Source organism: Anas acuta, chromosome 1 (genome assembly GCF_963932015.1).
Source record: "Anas acuta chromosome 1, bAnaAcu1.1, whole genome shotgun sequence".
Classification (NCBI taxonomy): domain Eukaryota; kingdom Metazoa; phylum Chordata; class Aves; order Anseriformes; family Anatidae; genus Anas; species Anas acuta.
The window spans coordinates 11740412-11757672 of NC_088979.1; the positions used below are offsets into that span (position 1 = coordinate 11740412).

General features: G+C 43.1%; 1 protein-coding gene across 2 annotated transcripts; it reads left to right on the forward strand.

Annotated features, from left to right (window-relative positions):
- The first annotated feature begins 39 nt into the window (after positions 1–39).
- Positions 40–16390, forward strand: CEP57 (centrosomal protein 57). 2 transcript variants are annotated; one of them, XM_068669624.1, is made up of 11 exons: positions 40–192; positions 2619–2775; positions 5758–5937; positions 6232–6353; positions 7219–7332; positions 10857–10934; positions 11996–12100; positions 12252–12332; positions 12644–12888; positions 13561–13705; positions 15161–16390. In XM_068669624.1, exons 1-11 carry the CDS (start codon positions 97–99, stop codon positions 15395–15397), a joined length of 1560 nt encoding a protein of 519 aa, XP_068525725.1. In that variant the 5' UTR covers positions 40–96; the 3' UTR covers positions 15398–16390. The 2 variants fall into 2 exon arrangements, with proteins under 2 accessions (XP_068525725.1, XP_068525735.1); XM_068669634.1 differs by lacking the exon at positions 15161–16390 and adding an exon at positions 14563–15129.
- Positions 16391–17261: the final 871 nt, after the last annotated feature.

Here is a 17261-nt window from a genome sequence, read left to right on the forward strand (position 1 = left end):
TCAAGGCCGGCGGGGGGCGGGGCTTGAGGCGCCGTCCTGCCTGCCCATTGGTCGGTTCGGCCGTCGCTCAGCCCGCGCCCGGCTCATGGCCGCCGCATGGCCGCGGCGCCCTTAAAGGGACGGGCCCCGGGGGGAGGGGGGCCGCCCGCGCACAAAATGGCGGCGGCGGCGGGCGGGCGGCGGCAGCGCACGGTGAGGGCCGGGGGCGGGGAGGGGGCTGCGGGGGGCTGGGAGCATGAAGGAGCCGCGGGGCTGCCCAGAAAGAGGGCTGGGGGGCGGCTGGGGGCTGTAGCGCGTTATAAGTTCTCTCATCTTCGCCCGTTTGGGGCTTTTTTTCCTGAATTTTCAGCGTTTTCCTAAGGTGAGCGCACCGTGGTGCGCCCCGCGGCAGGAGCAGCGTTAAATGGATCTTAACCTGGACTCTATTTCCGGAATTCTGTCGCTTCTTTATTTCAGTCAGGAATATTTAGCAGGGATTCCTGAAGCAGCACGCGGAGCTGGCTTGGTTAAACGTGTAGCAAATGCATCTGGTGGCGGCTCCCACCTGTACAGCGCTACTGTGGGGTTTATTTTAGGGGTTGCACTGACGGGATGCCACCGAAAGTTGTGCCCCTGGCCTCCCTCCAGGTGATATTTGTAAGAAATGCAGCTAGCCAACACGCCTGTGTTTGCTTTACTTTATGTAGTTTTTGCAGAAGCGTGTAGGCTTTCTCCTGGGGTCAGCCTGGTGCGGGCTAGGTAAGTGCCGCTTTTGCCAGTTTAAAAAGGAAAAAAAGGCCAAAAAAGGCAGCAGGTTAGGTTTTCTGTTTACTCTTTGTTTGTTTGTTTTACCTAGTTATTCTTAATTCTCCACAGACAACGTTTTCCAGGTGAAAAATAGAGACCTATGAAAATTCAGGTCCGTGGCAGCCCTACGTTGATCCCAGACTGATCCCCATCTCTCAGCCCCGAGGACCATCAGATGCTTTTGTTTCTCACCCATAGCAGACCAATTTTGTTTCACACCAATAGCAGAGTGGTGTTAGAATCAATAGTTTCTGCCACTCGGTCTCACATTGCTGCTGGTGATGCTCTGCTGCCTATTGCATGAGATGCTGTGCTTTGCTTCGTTCACTCTAACTTTGCTCTTTTAATCTTATTCCTTATTCCACTCGCAGCGGTCCAGCACCTCGTAAGGCTGGTGTATCTGCAGGGCTGAGGTCCCTGCTAACAGCCTTTCCTTCCGTTCTAACATTACTCATTCTGCAAAGTTTGCTCTGTGTGGCTACGAAGCATAAAACAGAGCCCATATACACACAGACCTACTCAAAATATTTTTGTTAATATATTCTTAATTAGGCGTTTGTGTTTTAATCAGCTTTTTGTAGTGGCCAAAGTACAAATGCAGCTATTCCAAGAAAAGCACTTGTGCTGTGTAGGAGATAACACACGCAACGTATTGCTTTGCAGATAAAACAGAAACACCGCCTGAAAGGTTCAGCGTGCTTAGGGTCTTCGTCTTCTTGTCTCCGTATGAGGAAAATTAAGTGTGTGTAGGCTTCAAGTGACTTACTAATTTTCTTATTTTTTTCCCTTTGTATTTCTTATGATGTGTTTTGGGTATATTGTCTAACTTGCCATGAGGTATTTGCACAAATACTTCTTGTATTTTAATTTAGGTCACAATATGCCCACAATAACTGGTATTTGCAAAAGCTTAGGAAAGCCCTGCCAAGGTGAGCGATTACTCGGTTGCCTTATTAGTGAAGTAAATCTGTGAAGAGCTGTAGGATCCAGAGCATCTGCTTGCAGCCCATTTCTGCCTCAGGCTGCAGGAAGGTTCCTAGCACATTCAAACTAGGCAGCCGTATTTCTATTTCTCTCTTATCCACCAAGCTTGTACGCAAAGCTGAGACAAGGTAGGTTTCAGTCAAAGCCACAGACACGGTGTGTGGAGTGCTGTGCCCCTTTGGCTTGGGAGAACTTTGCTGGAAAGCGTCCAGTTGCTGGTGTCCTGACTGCATAGCGTATTTACAACAAGGTGATCCCTTCTGGTTATTGCAATCTCTAAAATGTATCAAATGCTTGGAAAGCAGATGTAGAGTGCTGGAAAATACCTGGCTTCTGTGGACATTTGTTTTGAGACCAGGGTTAAGCTGCTCTAGCAGCCTGTTGGCACTGAGAGGCAGAGGTACCTCCTTTCTTGGCTTTGAGTTTGCTGCTGCTTTTCTTGTGCCAGTGCCGCTGATCAGCTGTGGGGTGAAGTCATCTTGGTGTTTCTGCTGGGGATGTTCAGGGTGTTCGTGGAAGGCTGTGAAAGATAGAGGTGGGAAAGAGGGGCTGGGGCTACAGCGGGGAGAGCTCTGTCCTCCCTGTCTGGTGTAGTGCCTTCTCACAGTAAGCAAGCGTATAAATAATAGTAAACAAAAGCAGAAATTGGAAACTAGCTTGCAAAACTTTTTCTGATACTGTTTTTAGCAGACAGGACTTTGTATGTGCTGAAGACTCCAAGGAAGAAAATACAGCCTTTGAGCTACAGGTCTCCTGCAGCAGTATTTCTCCACATCTTATAAATTGATTCTGCTTTTATTGTGACAGAGAAACAAATGTGCTGAATAACAGCTTTGCTTTATTTTCAGGGTGATCTACACAAAGCTCACAGGTCTGCGTCAGCCACAGATGGACTCTCTGCAACGTCGTATATCGATTACCCGAAGTACAAGCCCTTCATCAACTCAGACCTGCTGCGCTCCCCGCGGAAACCAGTAATTCCATATCCCGAGAGTAACAGCAGAGGTAAGGCTTCAGCTAAGCTGCTTTTTTACCTGTTTCCAAGTTGCTTGTGCTGTGCGTGAAAGCATCACAAAAAATCTGTGCACACAGAGGATATGGTCTCTTTAGCCTTTTATTCCTTCCCAGTGATGTGCAGATTGCCTGTTTTGTAAATCCTTTTTGCTTTGCTGTTTGAATCATGCCTAATGAAAGAGGCTGTCTTACAGCTGGAGAAGGATGCTCACTTCCGTAGCAGAGAGCTGTAAAATGGGCTTGAGATGTTCTTCCTTCCTTCTTCTGGTCCTCCTATCCCTCAGTCATTCCCTGCCCCAGCTCACAGCCGAGTTTGAAATGAGACTGGAGTTCTCCAGACAGCTTGGAGCAAAGGAAGAGAATCGGTGTTGATGAACTGAGAAGGCTTGTGATGTTCGAAGGGTGTGGTGGGAATCAGGGAAGTGCTTACCACATACAGAAGAAAAGAGGTGTTTTGTGGCAAAGAGCTGAACTGAGAGCTCACCATTACCCCAGGGGGAAGAAAGTTGTGCTCCCATTTATTCTTTTTTTTTTGTTTCTGGTTTATTCTTCTCCTGTCTTTCCCACTTCATCTGGAAGTGAACAGCAGAACCAAACATTAATTTTGCCTGACCAGAGATGAACAAAAACATTTTTTGCTAGTTTTCTGTTTAACGAATTGGCTTCTCCTACAAGGAGAGGAACCCCAGAGCTGCCTGGGGGTAGGTACAGGAGGGAGCTGAGGGAATTGGAGACAGGGGCAGGGCGGATCCTTTGTGAGCTTCTTGGCTAAGGGTCCTTGACAAAATAACCCCTGAAGACTGGTGTTGTGTGGGGGTTAGGGCTATGAAAAAATATTTTATTACTTACAGAAAGAAAAGTGAGAGATTTAGGATGAACCCTTAAATTACTCTAAATATAAGACAGACTGGGGGGGAAAACACAGCACAGTAGGCTCCAGTACCTGTTCCAGTAATGTAATTCATGTAGAAATTACCAGGGACTTTTATGTTAATTATCTAGTAGATGAAACCTGAGTTCCTGAAGTGCCATTTAAAATGTAATATATGCTCTGGCATGCACAACGTGATCAGTTTTGAGTGTGGCTAACACAAAACTAAAGGACTTGTATGACAAATTTGGATGTTAAGCTAAGGGCTTACTTGCAAATGATTGATACAAGGGTATTTCTGTAGACTGTATTGTGTGCTGCATTAGTGACAAAGTTTTGATTTCCAAATTTTCACCTGGCAACTCTTTTCAGGCAGGTAATTTGCTAACTCTAAAATAAATACAGTTAGAGGGATAGCATCTGAAAGCCATATCCCTTTTTAGGAAAATAAAGGCCTTTTAAGACTTTGACTCCTAAAATGTTTATGTAAATATCAATGCGTATAGAAAATAAAAATCCAGCAGGCAGTTCATGCAATACTTCTATTTTTTTGTAGAAGCTTTGCAACTCTGAAGTAAGTTTACAAGTTCAGGAGTGTGTATAAGGTTAAGGATTTGGGAGTTATCTTCAGATGAGAAAATAGATTTGGTTGTTCTTGAGGGCCCTTTCTGTTCCTACCTCACACTTAAACAAAAAATCCAGAAGTTAAGTAAATCCTGCTTATTTGGGGTTTAATTCCTCTATGTTGTGCATCTGTGATGACTGTTGCAACATATCTGTTACTTTGACACTTGTTTCCTGCCCTCCCTGCTACCTGGCATCCTGTTGGGTTTCACCCTTACCTACCCACTGCTCAGATTGCTTCATTGATGTGTTTTGCTTGTTGTTACTGTAAATACACAGACTTTAATTGAGCTCTAAGTGTTGTGTAACAAAGCTGTTTATGGTTCCAGCTGTGCCCATTTCAACTGAATCCTGATAACAGTGCCATAAACAGGGGAAAAGGGTGACCCTGCTAATAGGATCGGGCTATCAACAACTTTCCCTTTATCTGTGGCTGCTGTCACCCACTTCCTAATGACTTAAGTTACCTTAGAGTAGGTAGTTCTGATACTCTGTTCCATCCTGCATTTCAGGATTTGATGTGTTTTCACTCTGGAAAACTCATTCTGATAACTATTCTTCATTTTTTGTAATGTGATGCTCAACCAAATACACAGCCTTAACTTTTCCTGTGTTTCCATTCTTTCTCTAGAGTGTGTTTAAGCACAAAGGAGTAGGCTAAGGAGTGACCTCGCAGATAAATCTGCTGTATGAGCTGCCTATAGGGTAGTTCTCACGTTTTACTTTAATAGGACTGTGTACAGGGGAAGGGGCTGATGGTTCTGGTTCCCTTTGCAGGTTTAAACAATACAGCCAGACGCAATACGTCAGATTACCAGCAGATGGTCTAATCGCAAGATGAGTTGTATTACAGCTGCTTTCTTTTTTTGTGTGGTGAATATATAAAGGCTTTGAGTAATTGTTAGAGCAGGGAAGTGGATGGAAAGTGGGAAAGCTGTTTGGCACAAAGGAGGTGCGTATCTTGTGGGCAGGAGGCCATCACAAATGCTAAACCAGAAGAGCTGATGCTTGGAGAAATAAACATCTTTATAGCTCTGATCTCTAACACTTATCCTGTTCAGTGATCAGCGAGGTGAGTGCTGTTTTATATTTGTCCCACTAGTGTGCACTTGCAGAGGAACAGTAATAAGCATACAGAGAACTTCCACTGCTTCAACTACTCAGTCATCACCTTTAATTTCCTTCTGATAAAAAAAAAAAAATATCAGAAGAGGCACTGTTTGTGCTCAATGTGCAGAATATTTATTTGACCTGTCCTGGGCAATGGATGTATCTTCCCAGATGTTTCAGATGGAGGTATGCACCAAAGGCACCTATTTATTTAAGACCTGGTTTAGGATTGGTTGCAGTTTAGGGTACTAACTCACGGAAGGAGTCCTGGCTGGTGGTGAGGAACACGCTGGCTTTCTTGTGTAACATGTTTCGAGTCCAATGTTATCTTGAAGAGTGACTAACAAAAGGTCCTTGCTCAATTACAGCAATATTTTCTGCTCTGAAGAATCTCCAGGAAAAAATTCGTCGGCTGGAGTTGGAGCGGCTGCAGGCAGAAGAGAATGTCAAACACCTCAGCAGAGAAACAGCAGACTACAAGAAAGTACTGAGTGAGCAAATGCAACACAGGGAGCAGGACAGAACTGAAGTGTCAAAGAAAAATCAAGGTGGCTTGCTACGTTTATATACACACTACTGAACATTGATGTGGATAAAACTTGAGTTTTTATCAATGCACAAAACTATTTCAATTATCTTTGTTCAGTATATTTTACTTTACAGTGGAATTTTGAAGAAATAATTTCTAAAGCATACTTATTTTTAGGAATTTATATGCATGAATGGTTAATTCAGCTTAATATGAGTTTTAGATGGTACTTTTCTTGCTTGTTTTTGAACTGTCCTGAAAACAACAGGCACAAGCAGTGCATGATTTCATTTTTCTGCCTTGTTACCTACAGAACTGGCTTCTCAGCTGGCAGCTGCTGAGTCTCGGTGCAGCCTCTTAGAGAAACAGCTGGACTACATGAGAAAAATGATCCAGCATGCAGAAAATGAGAAGTCACATCTCTTGGAGAAACAGGTGTGCTCCTAAGATTATCTCAGGATTAAATGAAAAAAAAAAATCAGTGACTACATCACAACTTCTCATTTACTGTGATTTTGATACCTTCAGCTGTAGATGTCATTGAGCTGGCCTTTATATACTTAGGTATGAGTAATTTTTCTATTTAATTTTCAGTCCTGTGAGGACCCTGGTCTTTTCTGTCTTTGTGCTTCTGTCTCTAAGGCAATTCTGTAGGTTCTGGTGTTAATTAGAATTAACTGCTTCTGTGTGACTGACTTGCCTTAGCTCATCTGTATCCCTCAGAGGATAATACCTGTGTGCCAGTGGAAAAACCTTCCCTTTTGTGTTTACAGTATTTAACTCTTTTTTTTTACTGGTACTTTTCTTGAGAATCAGTATGGCAGACCCAGTTCATCTAGAAATAATAGTAAAATTTGTTTCCTGCCATCAGTGACTGTGGGATTTGTCCTATATCTAAAATGAGCTTTTGAATTTTGTTTTATAGGAGTATCTATCACTTAGTGCTCTCTGTTCCACAGTCTCTGTGGCTGTCTTATGAGTATTGAATATTCACTGAAATTAAGAAAATTACCTCTAATAGCTGAGTAAAGGGTTTTTATTATTCTTGGCTTGGGAGGGAGGAGAGACTGCACATTTTCACCTGGTTTTGGCTGGCTGTGAGATCCCCAATGTTGGCACAGTTTCCAACTGTGTCAAAAATGCCCAGTTGCTCCTTAATTGTAGCAGCACTTAAAATCGTGCAGAGAAAGTAATTCCTTTGATCTGTTTATGGTCTTTCTTTATCATGCAGATGTAAGGCTTGCTATAGCTATGTTTCCTTGTGCTTATAACAGTTTTGCTTTTAATTTCTCCCATCAAGGGCTCATTGGAGAGAGACCGGCTCGATCAATCCCAAGTCCAGTCTAAATTGGAAAAGCTGGATATGCTGGAGAAAGAGTACACCAGGCTTACTACCATGCAGTCCATAGCAGAGGTCTGTCACTTGCACTTGCATCAGACTTACCTTGTTTATTGTAATCAACATTTCATAGTTACAGTGTTGATAACAGGAAAAATACAGCAGCTAAAATGTCTTTTTGAAGCTGAAGTGGTGTAAAAACTTGCAGTTACTGCTGGAAGTCAGGCTGTAGGTCACTACAAGAAAGAAATGGAGTTTAGTTGAGACTTAACAGGATCTGTTGGTGTTCATTTTTTGTTTGGATGGCACAGGGGCACATAAGATAGTGTTTCTGAACACTTCAGAGTTACTTTGTACTCTGCTGAATGCTGGCTGTTAGTCAATTATGGCCCAGACTTCACTTTAGATTGTGGTGTGGTTTTCTGACACTTCTCCACCCTTTCAGAGTGGTTAGTGTGTTGTTAGACTGTGGTATTAGGGGTAGCTCTGGACTATTACCAAAATTTTACATTTGCCACCTGCTTACCAGCCCTTCCCATGTGTTTAAATACTCCAGGAGTATTTAAGATGTTTGATAGTAAATCTTCATCTGGCTGGTCTGCTGCAGCACCTTCTAGACACTACAACTCTTCTTGGGAGTCTCTGACCCAAGGCAACTTTGACAAGCTGTTGATCTTGACACCCCATTGTGGCGGGCTCCCTTTGGGGAGTAAAAAAGGCCGCGTTAGTTGGGCAAACCTCTCTCCAAGAGAGAAGCTTCTCCCACCTCTTGTTCCCTGAAAGCAGCAGTAAGTTCATCCAGGGTCAGGTTTGAAATAACTGCTTCAGCAACAGGCATTGCTTTTTCACAAGTTTTTACCAAGTTCTTGTCTGGTAGCAGCTGAAGTTCGATGGGGCTGGGTTATTTGTCTTTTTGTGCCTGGCTAGTGAACGTAATTCCAGCATAATTTTTTTTCCTGGTTCAGACTGATTTTTCAGTATCATTAGAAATTAGTGGTCGTCATAATTAAATCAGTCTTAGTGGAATTGGGCTAACTGTAATTAAATTTACAGTTTTGAATCAGTTTTCAGAACCAAGAGAAATCCAGACTGAGCTCTGTCTGAAGGTGATTTTCCTTATGATCATTTTCCTGTCATTTTTCCTTTGGCCAGCAGGTCAGGCTACCTCTGTGCTTGTTGGTCACGTTCCTCTATGAGCCTCCCTCCGTGTGCTCAGGACCTTACAGTCCTCAAGGGGTGGCTGCACTCTGCTCAAAACAGTCACAGCGGTTGCTTTTGGTGATCTCTGCTTTAGTTGTGGCAAGACCACAGGAACATTTGCAAGTTTAATTTGAGGCTAGAAGTAAATAAGAAGGACTACTTCCATGCACAGTGTACTGAGACAAACTGGTGAGATGACCACTCATGAGTGGGCAAGGATTTTAGACTGATTTCAGACTTTGCCAGAGTGAAATGTGTGTGTGTCTTACTGACTTGCTGAGAGCATTTAATCTCCAAAACTTGCAGAGCTGCTACTTTACCTAGCCATATAAGCATATCAAAAGGGATTGTGGAGCTCCTCATTCATGTGATGGTCTCCTAATCAGAGTGCTGACCTCAAAAACAATTCCTAGTGTGTGTTCATTGCAACTGCAGTCCTGCAGTGCAGTGTCTGGACAGCTGGCTGAGAGGCTCTGAGTGTGTCTGTGTGTGGGGATGGAGGTAGGGGATGGGGCTGTTCCCTAAAGTAGTGGGTAGGGCTCTGGTCTCGGGTGTTAGATGGGCAGAATCTGACTGTATGTGTTTTGAAGAGCTGAAGTTGGTAGTAATCAATCTCCTCTTAACACTGAGACTTAAAAAGAGAACAAAACCCCTCCATTCTGTGACCAGCAGAGGTAACTATAGGTATGCCACCCACCCTTCTTATTTTTCTTGTCTCCCCTACCTGCCAGGTGGTGAGAAGCAGCACCTGCACCAGGTGCAGCACTTGGCTGCTCAGCTGTTAAGCAGGTGCTGATATTCAGGGTAGTGAAGCACAGATGTGAGCTGTCCTCACACCACAGGCACTTCCTCTCTGATGGACCGAACTGGGTGCTTGTCCCAGCAGCCCTGTTTGCAGAAATAAAGGCACTTCATGTCTCTGAGGTCATACCTCTTGTTAAGATTGTTTGGAAACTTATTTCTGCGACAGCCCAAAGGATGTGTGCAGTGATTCCATGAAATTTCATTTGTTTCAGAAAAGGGGAAGAAATAATGTCGAAATATTTATTTGTTGGCTTTTTTTATGTTTTTTTTTCTTACAGTGGTTACTGGGGGCTAGGCAAAGTGTTTTAGTCAGCTTGGTGCTGACTAAAAAAAAATTTGGAAATATCACTTAGAGAATTTCCAATGTGGTCTGTCACTGAAAGCTTAGTAAGATGCAAGCTTGCTGCACGATTTGAGCTGCACATGGCAGCTAGGACAACTGACTGAGTGGACACTGGGTGCATTTCAGCACAGAAGCAGTGGTTTGGGTTCATGTCAGTCTTCAGCTCAAACAGAAAGTTTGCTGCAGCATTTGTATAGTAAAGATTATGTGTAAGAGGCTAAAGAAGGATTTTCATGGAGGTGTCTGTGTGGAAATCAAAAACTGACGCACAAAGGATAGAAGATGATTTTAAGTTACTTGGAATGTTTCTAATTCCTATGGAATGGGGAGAAAAAGATTCAACAGGAAAAGCTCGTTTCTTTACACAGTGCCTTTGTCCTGGATGTGTACTCAGGGATTTGCATTTTAACACCTTCATGTAACAGTTGGTTATATTAATCTTACAGTTAATGCTTAAATAAAGGTGAATTGAAATATTTAACACCTCTTAAGTTTTTAGGGTACTGGCTCTATAAATAATGCAAATTAAAGTGTCCAAAATTAGCTGCTGCTTTGAATTGCATGCTTCTCTGGCTTAGGTTTGATTAGTGGCTCTGTGAATAATATTCAGTCTATGGGGGAAGAGAAGGGAAGGTTGTTTTTTTGTGTGTGCTCTGGAACTTTGGATCGTTTCCACTCTGCTGTATAAAATTAGAAGGTTGTTTAAAAAACCTACATATTGGGAGTTTAATCATATCCTACTTAAACAGGTTTTTCATCTTGTTGAAATGTCTACAAAGATGTGTGCCTCTCCTTTTAACTCTTTTTTCTTGAAAGGGGCTTTAAGAAATTCTTACAGTATTTTTATCATAAAAAGATTAAGTCAATTCATGTTTGCTTAAAGGTAACTCAAGCATCATGAACTTTCATCTCTGCTCTTAATTAAGGAGGTGGCTAGATCTTCAAAAATCTTTCTTGTCTAAGAGTTCAACCTTGCATATTATTCTCCCTGTAGGCTCTGACTTAAATCCACATACCCATTGTGGAAGTAAAAATAGAAAAATCAATTCAGTCAGAGGCATAAGAACTTGGCTGCTGTGTTTATTATGCCTGTATAGGTGGAACTTCAGCAGTGAATTTAATTCTGAAGTTTTTGCCTAGTCTGAAATTGCAAGCTGAACTGATAACAGCTTTGCTCAATCTCTTGGTATTTTACACTTCAGGGGAAAAAAAAATGTTTCAGTAGTAACTGTTTTCATTCACCTTTGACTAGAAAAAAATGAAAGAGCTGGAACAGAAGCTTCAGGAGGAAGAACACGCAAGGAAGCTTGTTCAGGAAAAAGCAGCTGAGGTAACAACAGGAAATTTCTCTAGTACAGTATGCACTGTAATTAGCTCTTCCTTTTCCTCAACTTTCTCTGCTAAACTTGCTGATAATCTATCCTATAGAGAGAATAATGAAAACATTGTAGTCTTCCCTCTACCCCACATCTGAAGTTCTCAGAGTGCTTCAGAATTTTTTTCCTAACAGCATCTGCACTGAAGCTTCATTTCTTTAATGAAAAAACTAGTGGGAAAAGAAAAAAAAATTCAGACTGATTTGTAGTTGAGGATGTATAAGGATCTCTGTTTTAAATACATCAAGGTCAAAAAGCATACTCTTCTTTTTTTTTTGTAATTGCACCTAGATACATGTATATTGCAGAAAGGCAAAAAAAAAAAAAGGGCCCTGTACTATTTGGTATGGGTCTTTAAGGACAGTGGCCTTCTAACCCTGAAGTGTTGTGGTCTTTACATACTCAGCTGTATGCTAAGAAGTATGTAAGTAACGTGGCAGGCATTAACCTTTCTAATGAGTGCTAAGCTCAAATTAATCATGAATAATTGTGTTGTGAATGCTTCTTGATGAGATCAGTTAGGAGATGAGTTCTAAAGCTATGTTTTTTCTTTATGTTGATAGAAACAAAGTATATAGAGGTCTTTGACAGTGACAATTCTAATCTTCTGCTCTTTCAAGAGATGTTTTTTTCCTGTCAAATTTAATAGATCAGAAGGAATAGCTGTCTGCTAACTGTATGCCACAAAATCAAGTGAGCAGTCAGAGCTGGTTACCTGACTTCCCTAATACTTTGCCAAGTATAAAATACAGCTGATGTTTTGGCACTTGCCTACATGGGAGTAGTTCACTACGAACGATTCTTTAACTTAACCAAGATTAGTGATGAGATGTGTTATCTGAGGCAAAAATCCCATTTAATGTTTAAATTAGACTGCAGAGGCATCCTACACACTTGCAGCCCTTACTTTCAGAGAGCTTGTGTTTAAAAAATGCTGTGTTGCAAATCTTAGTGCATTCTCTCTGATCATCTATTAATACAATTTCAATAACTTCCCTCATTCCTTCAATTACAGCTTCAGACAGGCCTGGAAACCAACAGACTGTTGATTCAAGCAGCATCACCATTGCTTTCTCCAAAAGCAAGAAAACCCAGGAAAAAAACTAAGCAGCCAGAGAAGGTAACAGAGGGGGAGAGAAGGGCAATTACTGAGGAGTTAAATAAGGATCTGTGCATGCAATCAGAAAGCAAGTTGCCTCTTATTGCAAAGCAAAAAATGGGTTTGCTGTAGTGTCATCTGTGGTAAACGTTTCTCTCTCCTTTCCTTGCAGAAATGCTCTTCCACAAGCCATCTCACTACGCAGCCCCATTACAGACTGTGTCTGGGCGATGTACCCTTTGTAGCTGGGAAGGTGAGCTGCCGAATTGCAAAGCTTCACACTCAGTAGCTGCAGCTCCTTCAGTGGCTTTGGCTTGGTGCGCTCCTGACACCCAGCGGTCAGATCATCTTGTGCTCTTTGACGAGCTTCTTTATCTTCAAAAGGCCTGCTGCATATCAGTACCTTGCTGAGCTGGTATTTCCTAAAATGAGCTCCCTCCATGCTGCTAGTCAAGCTGCTCTTGTTATGCATGTTTAAGCAAAAATAAATATTGTTTTGGTGTTCTCCATTATAATCAAGGAGGTTGTTGACAATGTCATTTAAAAGCAGTCTTTTCCTTCCAGTCTACCAGTCCCAGCCATTCAGTTGGCGCCAATGTGCAACACGTCCTGCACCTGATGAAGCAGCACACCAAAGCTTTGTGTAACAACCGTGTGGTAAATGACACCCCGCTAGCAAAATCCATCAGCACTGGTCATCCCGCCAGCAAGAGCAGAAAGGCATCGCTGCCAAAGGACTCTTCCTCATCCCACGAAGAGCTCTCAGAAGTTCTGCTGACTCTACAGGATGAATTCGGGCAGATGAGTTTGTAAGTTTGGTGTATTTGACGTTGCAGATTATGAATGTGGATGCTTTATATCTTTGTCTTTCTGCTTTAAAGTTGTGAAGGTTTTTCTGGGGAAAGGAATTAGTTTTGTAAAATCTCTAGCATGTAATTGATCTCTTCTGTTGGCTGCGTAGGCTTTCATTTCTCCTTGCAGTTAAAGGCAGATTCTGATAAACAGTGACTCCATACCGGTGTTTATATGCATCAATATCAAATTTGTGAAGAGTAGGGGGAAAGTGTGATAACAGCCCTGATGCAGTGGACAAATATTCCGTATTCAAAGGCCCATTTTGTGCATCCTGGCTAACAGAACATGAATTGTTACCTGACTGCACAGCTGCAAGAAATGCAAATGTACAAAACAGCGAAGGGACAAGTGCTGAGATGCTTTCCTCTGGGGTCATTTGGTAACTTTAAGTGTGCATGCTGAAGTTTGAAGCCACTTCTTGTTGACAATTTAATGTTGCAGCTGTCTGCTGCTAAGGTGTGCTACTTCACTGATGCTACTCACCAACAAAACTGTTCTGACGCCTTGAATGTGTTGGGCTGCTGATGCTGTGGATTCCTGGAAGTGTTGTTTCTGAACTATTTACACAAGCTCTAGAAACTGGGAGTGTCTAACGCAAGCTTTGTTCTGTCTAAATCCCATGCTAGTGACCACCAGCAGCTGTCAAAGCTTGTCCAGGAAGCTCCAACCATTGCAGTGAGGGAAGATCTGGAGAGGGAACTTGAGACACTGGTGGGAAAGATGGAGGCAAAGGCAGACCAGATCAGCAAGGTCCGGAGGCATTGGCTGCAGGTGAGTTACGTGCCTGTGTTTGTGCTCGGTGAAATTGCTATCTTAAGATGTTTTTTTTGCCTTACATCCTAATGTAGCAGCAATAAAGTAGAAATAACTACTGTAGAGCATTGTGCCTAGCTTTATTTAGCTTCATGTCCCAGAGTCTGCCTGTCTCTGTGTTTCCATTTCTTGCCATGTTACCTTGTGCTCACTCCTTATCCCATGCCATGCAGAATTTTGCATCTCTTCTTACTCTGCCTTCTATATTCCTTTCATCCCCAAAACAGGGAAGAGTACAATAGCAAATTTCACAGCTGTCTGAAGTCTAAAACACAGCACAAACTGGCTGGGCAGCACACACACTGAGAAACAGCACATAGGGCAAGAAGGGGTGAGCCTACTTCCTGGGCAGCCAGCAGTCAGTCTGGAAGTGTTCCTGGTTGTGTCTCCTGACACATCGGGTACCTGTGCATTCAGATCAGTCCCACTCCTGCTTCCAGCATATGTGAAACAGCGATGGGGAATTAACTAAAGCATTTGCTTTGCAGGGAGGTCCTAGTAACAGCCAGCTGCACATCGTGTGCAGGGGAAAGGCCTCATGAAATGCTGTTCTTTACATTGAAGGAAACTCAGAGCTTCTAGTAACCTACACTGGGTTTAAAAAGAGGTAGATTCCCAGGGGCTTTCACTGTTGAGCTCACTCTTAGTGATTCTCCTCTTGTTGGTGCTAACAGCCTATTTGTTTTAATTTGTACTTTATAAAACCTGAAATATCTGTTCACTTCAAACCCCTTTCAAAGTTTTTTTGAATAACGTAACCTGTTCATTCAAAGTTATAAAAACTTTTCAATTCTGTTTTTTTCTAATCATTCTAGTGAAGTCTTTCCAAGGGGCTTAACCTGATGTATTTAATCCAGCCCAGTTCTTGTGAACCATGAAGATTCACCCTCATCTGGTGTAGCTTATACATCAAATATGTACTGAGCACACTGCTGATGACATCCAAAAGGGAGGCATGTGAAATATGTTTTCAAGCAGTTAAAAGCGTTTTACCTTTGATCTCTCTTGTGATCTGCAGAGGAACTGTTGCAGAGGAACAGATGTGCAGTAGTCCCCAGTAGTAAAGATTCTCCATATACTCAGCCTTTTGACTAGCTACTGACAAGTTCTCAGAGTCAGCATTTAGGAGAAATGCTGCCTGCTATAAACTGGGAGGGGAGCCCATCACTACGTAAAATGAGGGGCCCTGTGGAAGCTACCTGTGCTGCAGTTTGGTTGTCACATCTCTACAGATGTGGCTATAGCACTGCTGTGTTAGGAAAATAAAATACTGCTCGCTCAGGGTGGTGTGGAAGCTTCTGTTTGCTTAGCTGAGTGAGATGAGCAGTGGGATGTTCCAGCTGTCTGGAAGAATTGCAGAGCTTCAAGCAGTGACCTTGTTTCAGTTTGTTTTCCTTTGGGCTTCTCTTTCAGCTAGAGAGACTGAAGAGAGAATGCAAGCCCAGAAAGACTCCTGCTAAACCAATAAAAGACAGCAGGCGCCCTGTCAGCGAGGTCAAAGTCACAACTACCGTGACCACGAAAGGGAAGGATGCTGGTCCCATCAAAGTGAAACCTGGGGAGAAGAGTCGGAAAAACCTTCAGCTGCTGAGGGACATGCAGACCATCCAAACCTCGCTGCAGAAAGATGATATCAGCTGGGACTACTGACTGCTCTGTGGGAGATGTTCCTGAAGCCGCCCCAGTCAAGCTCGCTCACATTCTGGATATAAAGCAGCTGCCTTTCTTGCTGTGTGAAAGAGGCTACTGTATGCGAAGTGCACTTTGGCAATCTGGGTCCTTAGTCCCTCCACCTGTGGGTTTGGCTGTATATACTGTGGCCTAGTTCAAAGTGCGTTCCATTTTTAAGGTATCCCAGCACAGGTCTCCCCCCAGCAGCCCCCCTCATGTCAGGATTCCAGCAGTCCCTCCCTTTTTTCCTTTCAGCACCCCAAACAACGCGGTGTCCGTGTGGGTTGGGTTGTGTGAAATGCCAGTGTGATTTCACACTGCTGTTGTTGAACTCTGTGCGTTGGGAGGCTTCTCGAGATGCATCTCTTTGAAAAGTGCCATGTTCTGAGGGCTGCTGTCAGCTCTGAGCTGTGTGCAGCTGCCCTTACTCAGACTGAGTGAAAGGGAGAACAGGTAAACTCCTTTTTTTAAAGTGTTTTTAGTTCTCACAAAGCATTCCTAGGTCTGCACATTCATTAGTCAGCATTAATGGCAGTGGATGTTTGTGTACTCAAAAGGAGCAAAGTGACTTCAAACTACTTTGCATAATGATTGTATTTAAGGTCTGGAGAGTGAATTTTTCTTCAGAACTCGTACTTCCCTGAAAAAGCTATAGGAAATGTGGGTAACAACCCTTCTTCTAGCCCATGGCTTTGGGCAGTAAAGGAGTGAGATAAACCACAAGTGTTTTAAACTGCAAGTGCCTCAATCATGCCATTCGGTCCTGGCATCTTGCTTTTAACTTGAAACGTGCTTTAATGAGCTATCGATTTTTGGTAGTGGTGCAACTCGCTTTGCACTGACTTGCACAGCTGAGTGAATGTTATTTATTATGTTAATAATGTAAAGAATTTCCTATTCATGGAATGTATGGAAGACCCAGATCATCTGTTTATACAGTTGAAAAACAATAAAGCCAGCTTGCCTGTTGAATGGAGTGTGGGAAAGCTGCAGTTCCTCTGAACTGGCTGAGTGTTTGCAGCAGCGCTGTGCCCCTTCTAGTGTGTGTTCTTGGTGATGTGAGCAAGCAAACTGCGGGTAAGGTGAGGTCAGTTGTCCACCCTGGTGTAGCCAAACAAGCAGAGATGGCTGTGGGGTCAGTGCAGGTCAGACTGAGTCTGGTGGAAGTGATTTGAGTTTAAATTTGAGTTGAATTATCTCTAGGTGATGCACCCTGGTCATCTCCTTGTGTCCGAGGCAGCGGAGGTTTTAGCTATGAGAAGTCAGAAGCTGTCTACTACACCTGGTGCCAGCCTCCTGAACTTCCCTGGGGCTGGGGACATGGGCTCTGGGTAGCTGAAATTCTTCCTGGAGGGGCCTGAAATCTGTGGCTGAGGTTATAATCACTGAGTTTGCTTGTTAAGGATGGCTGGAGGAGGGCTAGTACCTCAGGCTGTTGTAAATGAGGTAGGGCTCAGGAGTATTTCAGGCTCCATAGCTACGTACCTCAGTCACTGTGCACTGCATAGGTTGTAGTTAGGCCTACTGGGAATGGGAGTGTCAGGGAGTAAGCACTGAGCTGTTGATCTCAAATTATCCTGCTGAAGTTGGACTTAACGTGAGTTCCATGGAGAAATGTGAACGTTCCTCTTTGTTGTGGTTTAACCCGGCTGGCAGCTAAAGAAAACTCTGTTCTAACTGAAACCAGGACACTCTTTCACAGAAGTTCCTGTACTAAAGCACTATAAATTGCAGAGATGGGTTATTTGTCATTTTAGAAATGCTTTTGTACTACCATGCACCCATGTACTGTATCTGTGCTGAAAGTGGTCTGTACAGGGTAAGAGAAACTTGTCCAAAGAGC

Excerpts from the sequence above, each read along its gene's own strand:
- CEP57 (XM_068669624.1), top strand. The coding sequence starts at position 97 with ATGGCCGCGGCGCCCTTAAAGGGACGGGCCCCGGGGGGAGGGGGGCCG. Across the intron at positions 6,354-7,218 it reads CACATCTCTTGGAGAAACAG|GGCTCATTGGAGAGAGACCG; the intron begins GTGTGCTCCTAA and ends TCTCCCATCAAG. Across the intron at positions 10,935-11,995 it reads TTCAGGAAAAAGCAGCTGAG|CTTCAGACAGGCCTGGAAAC; the intron begins GTAACAACAGGA and ends CTTCAATTACAG.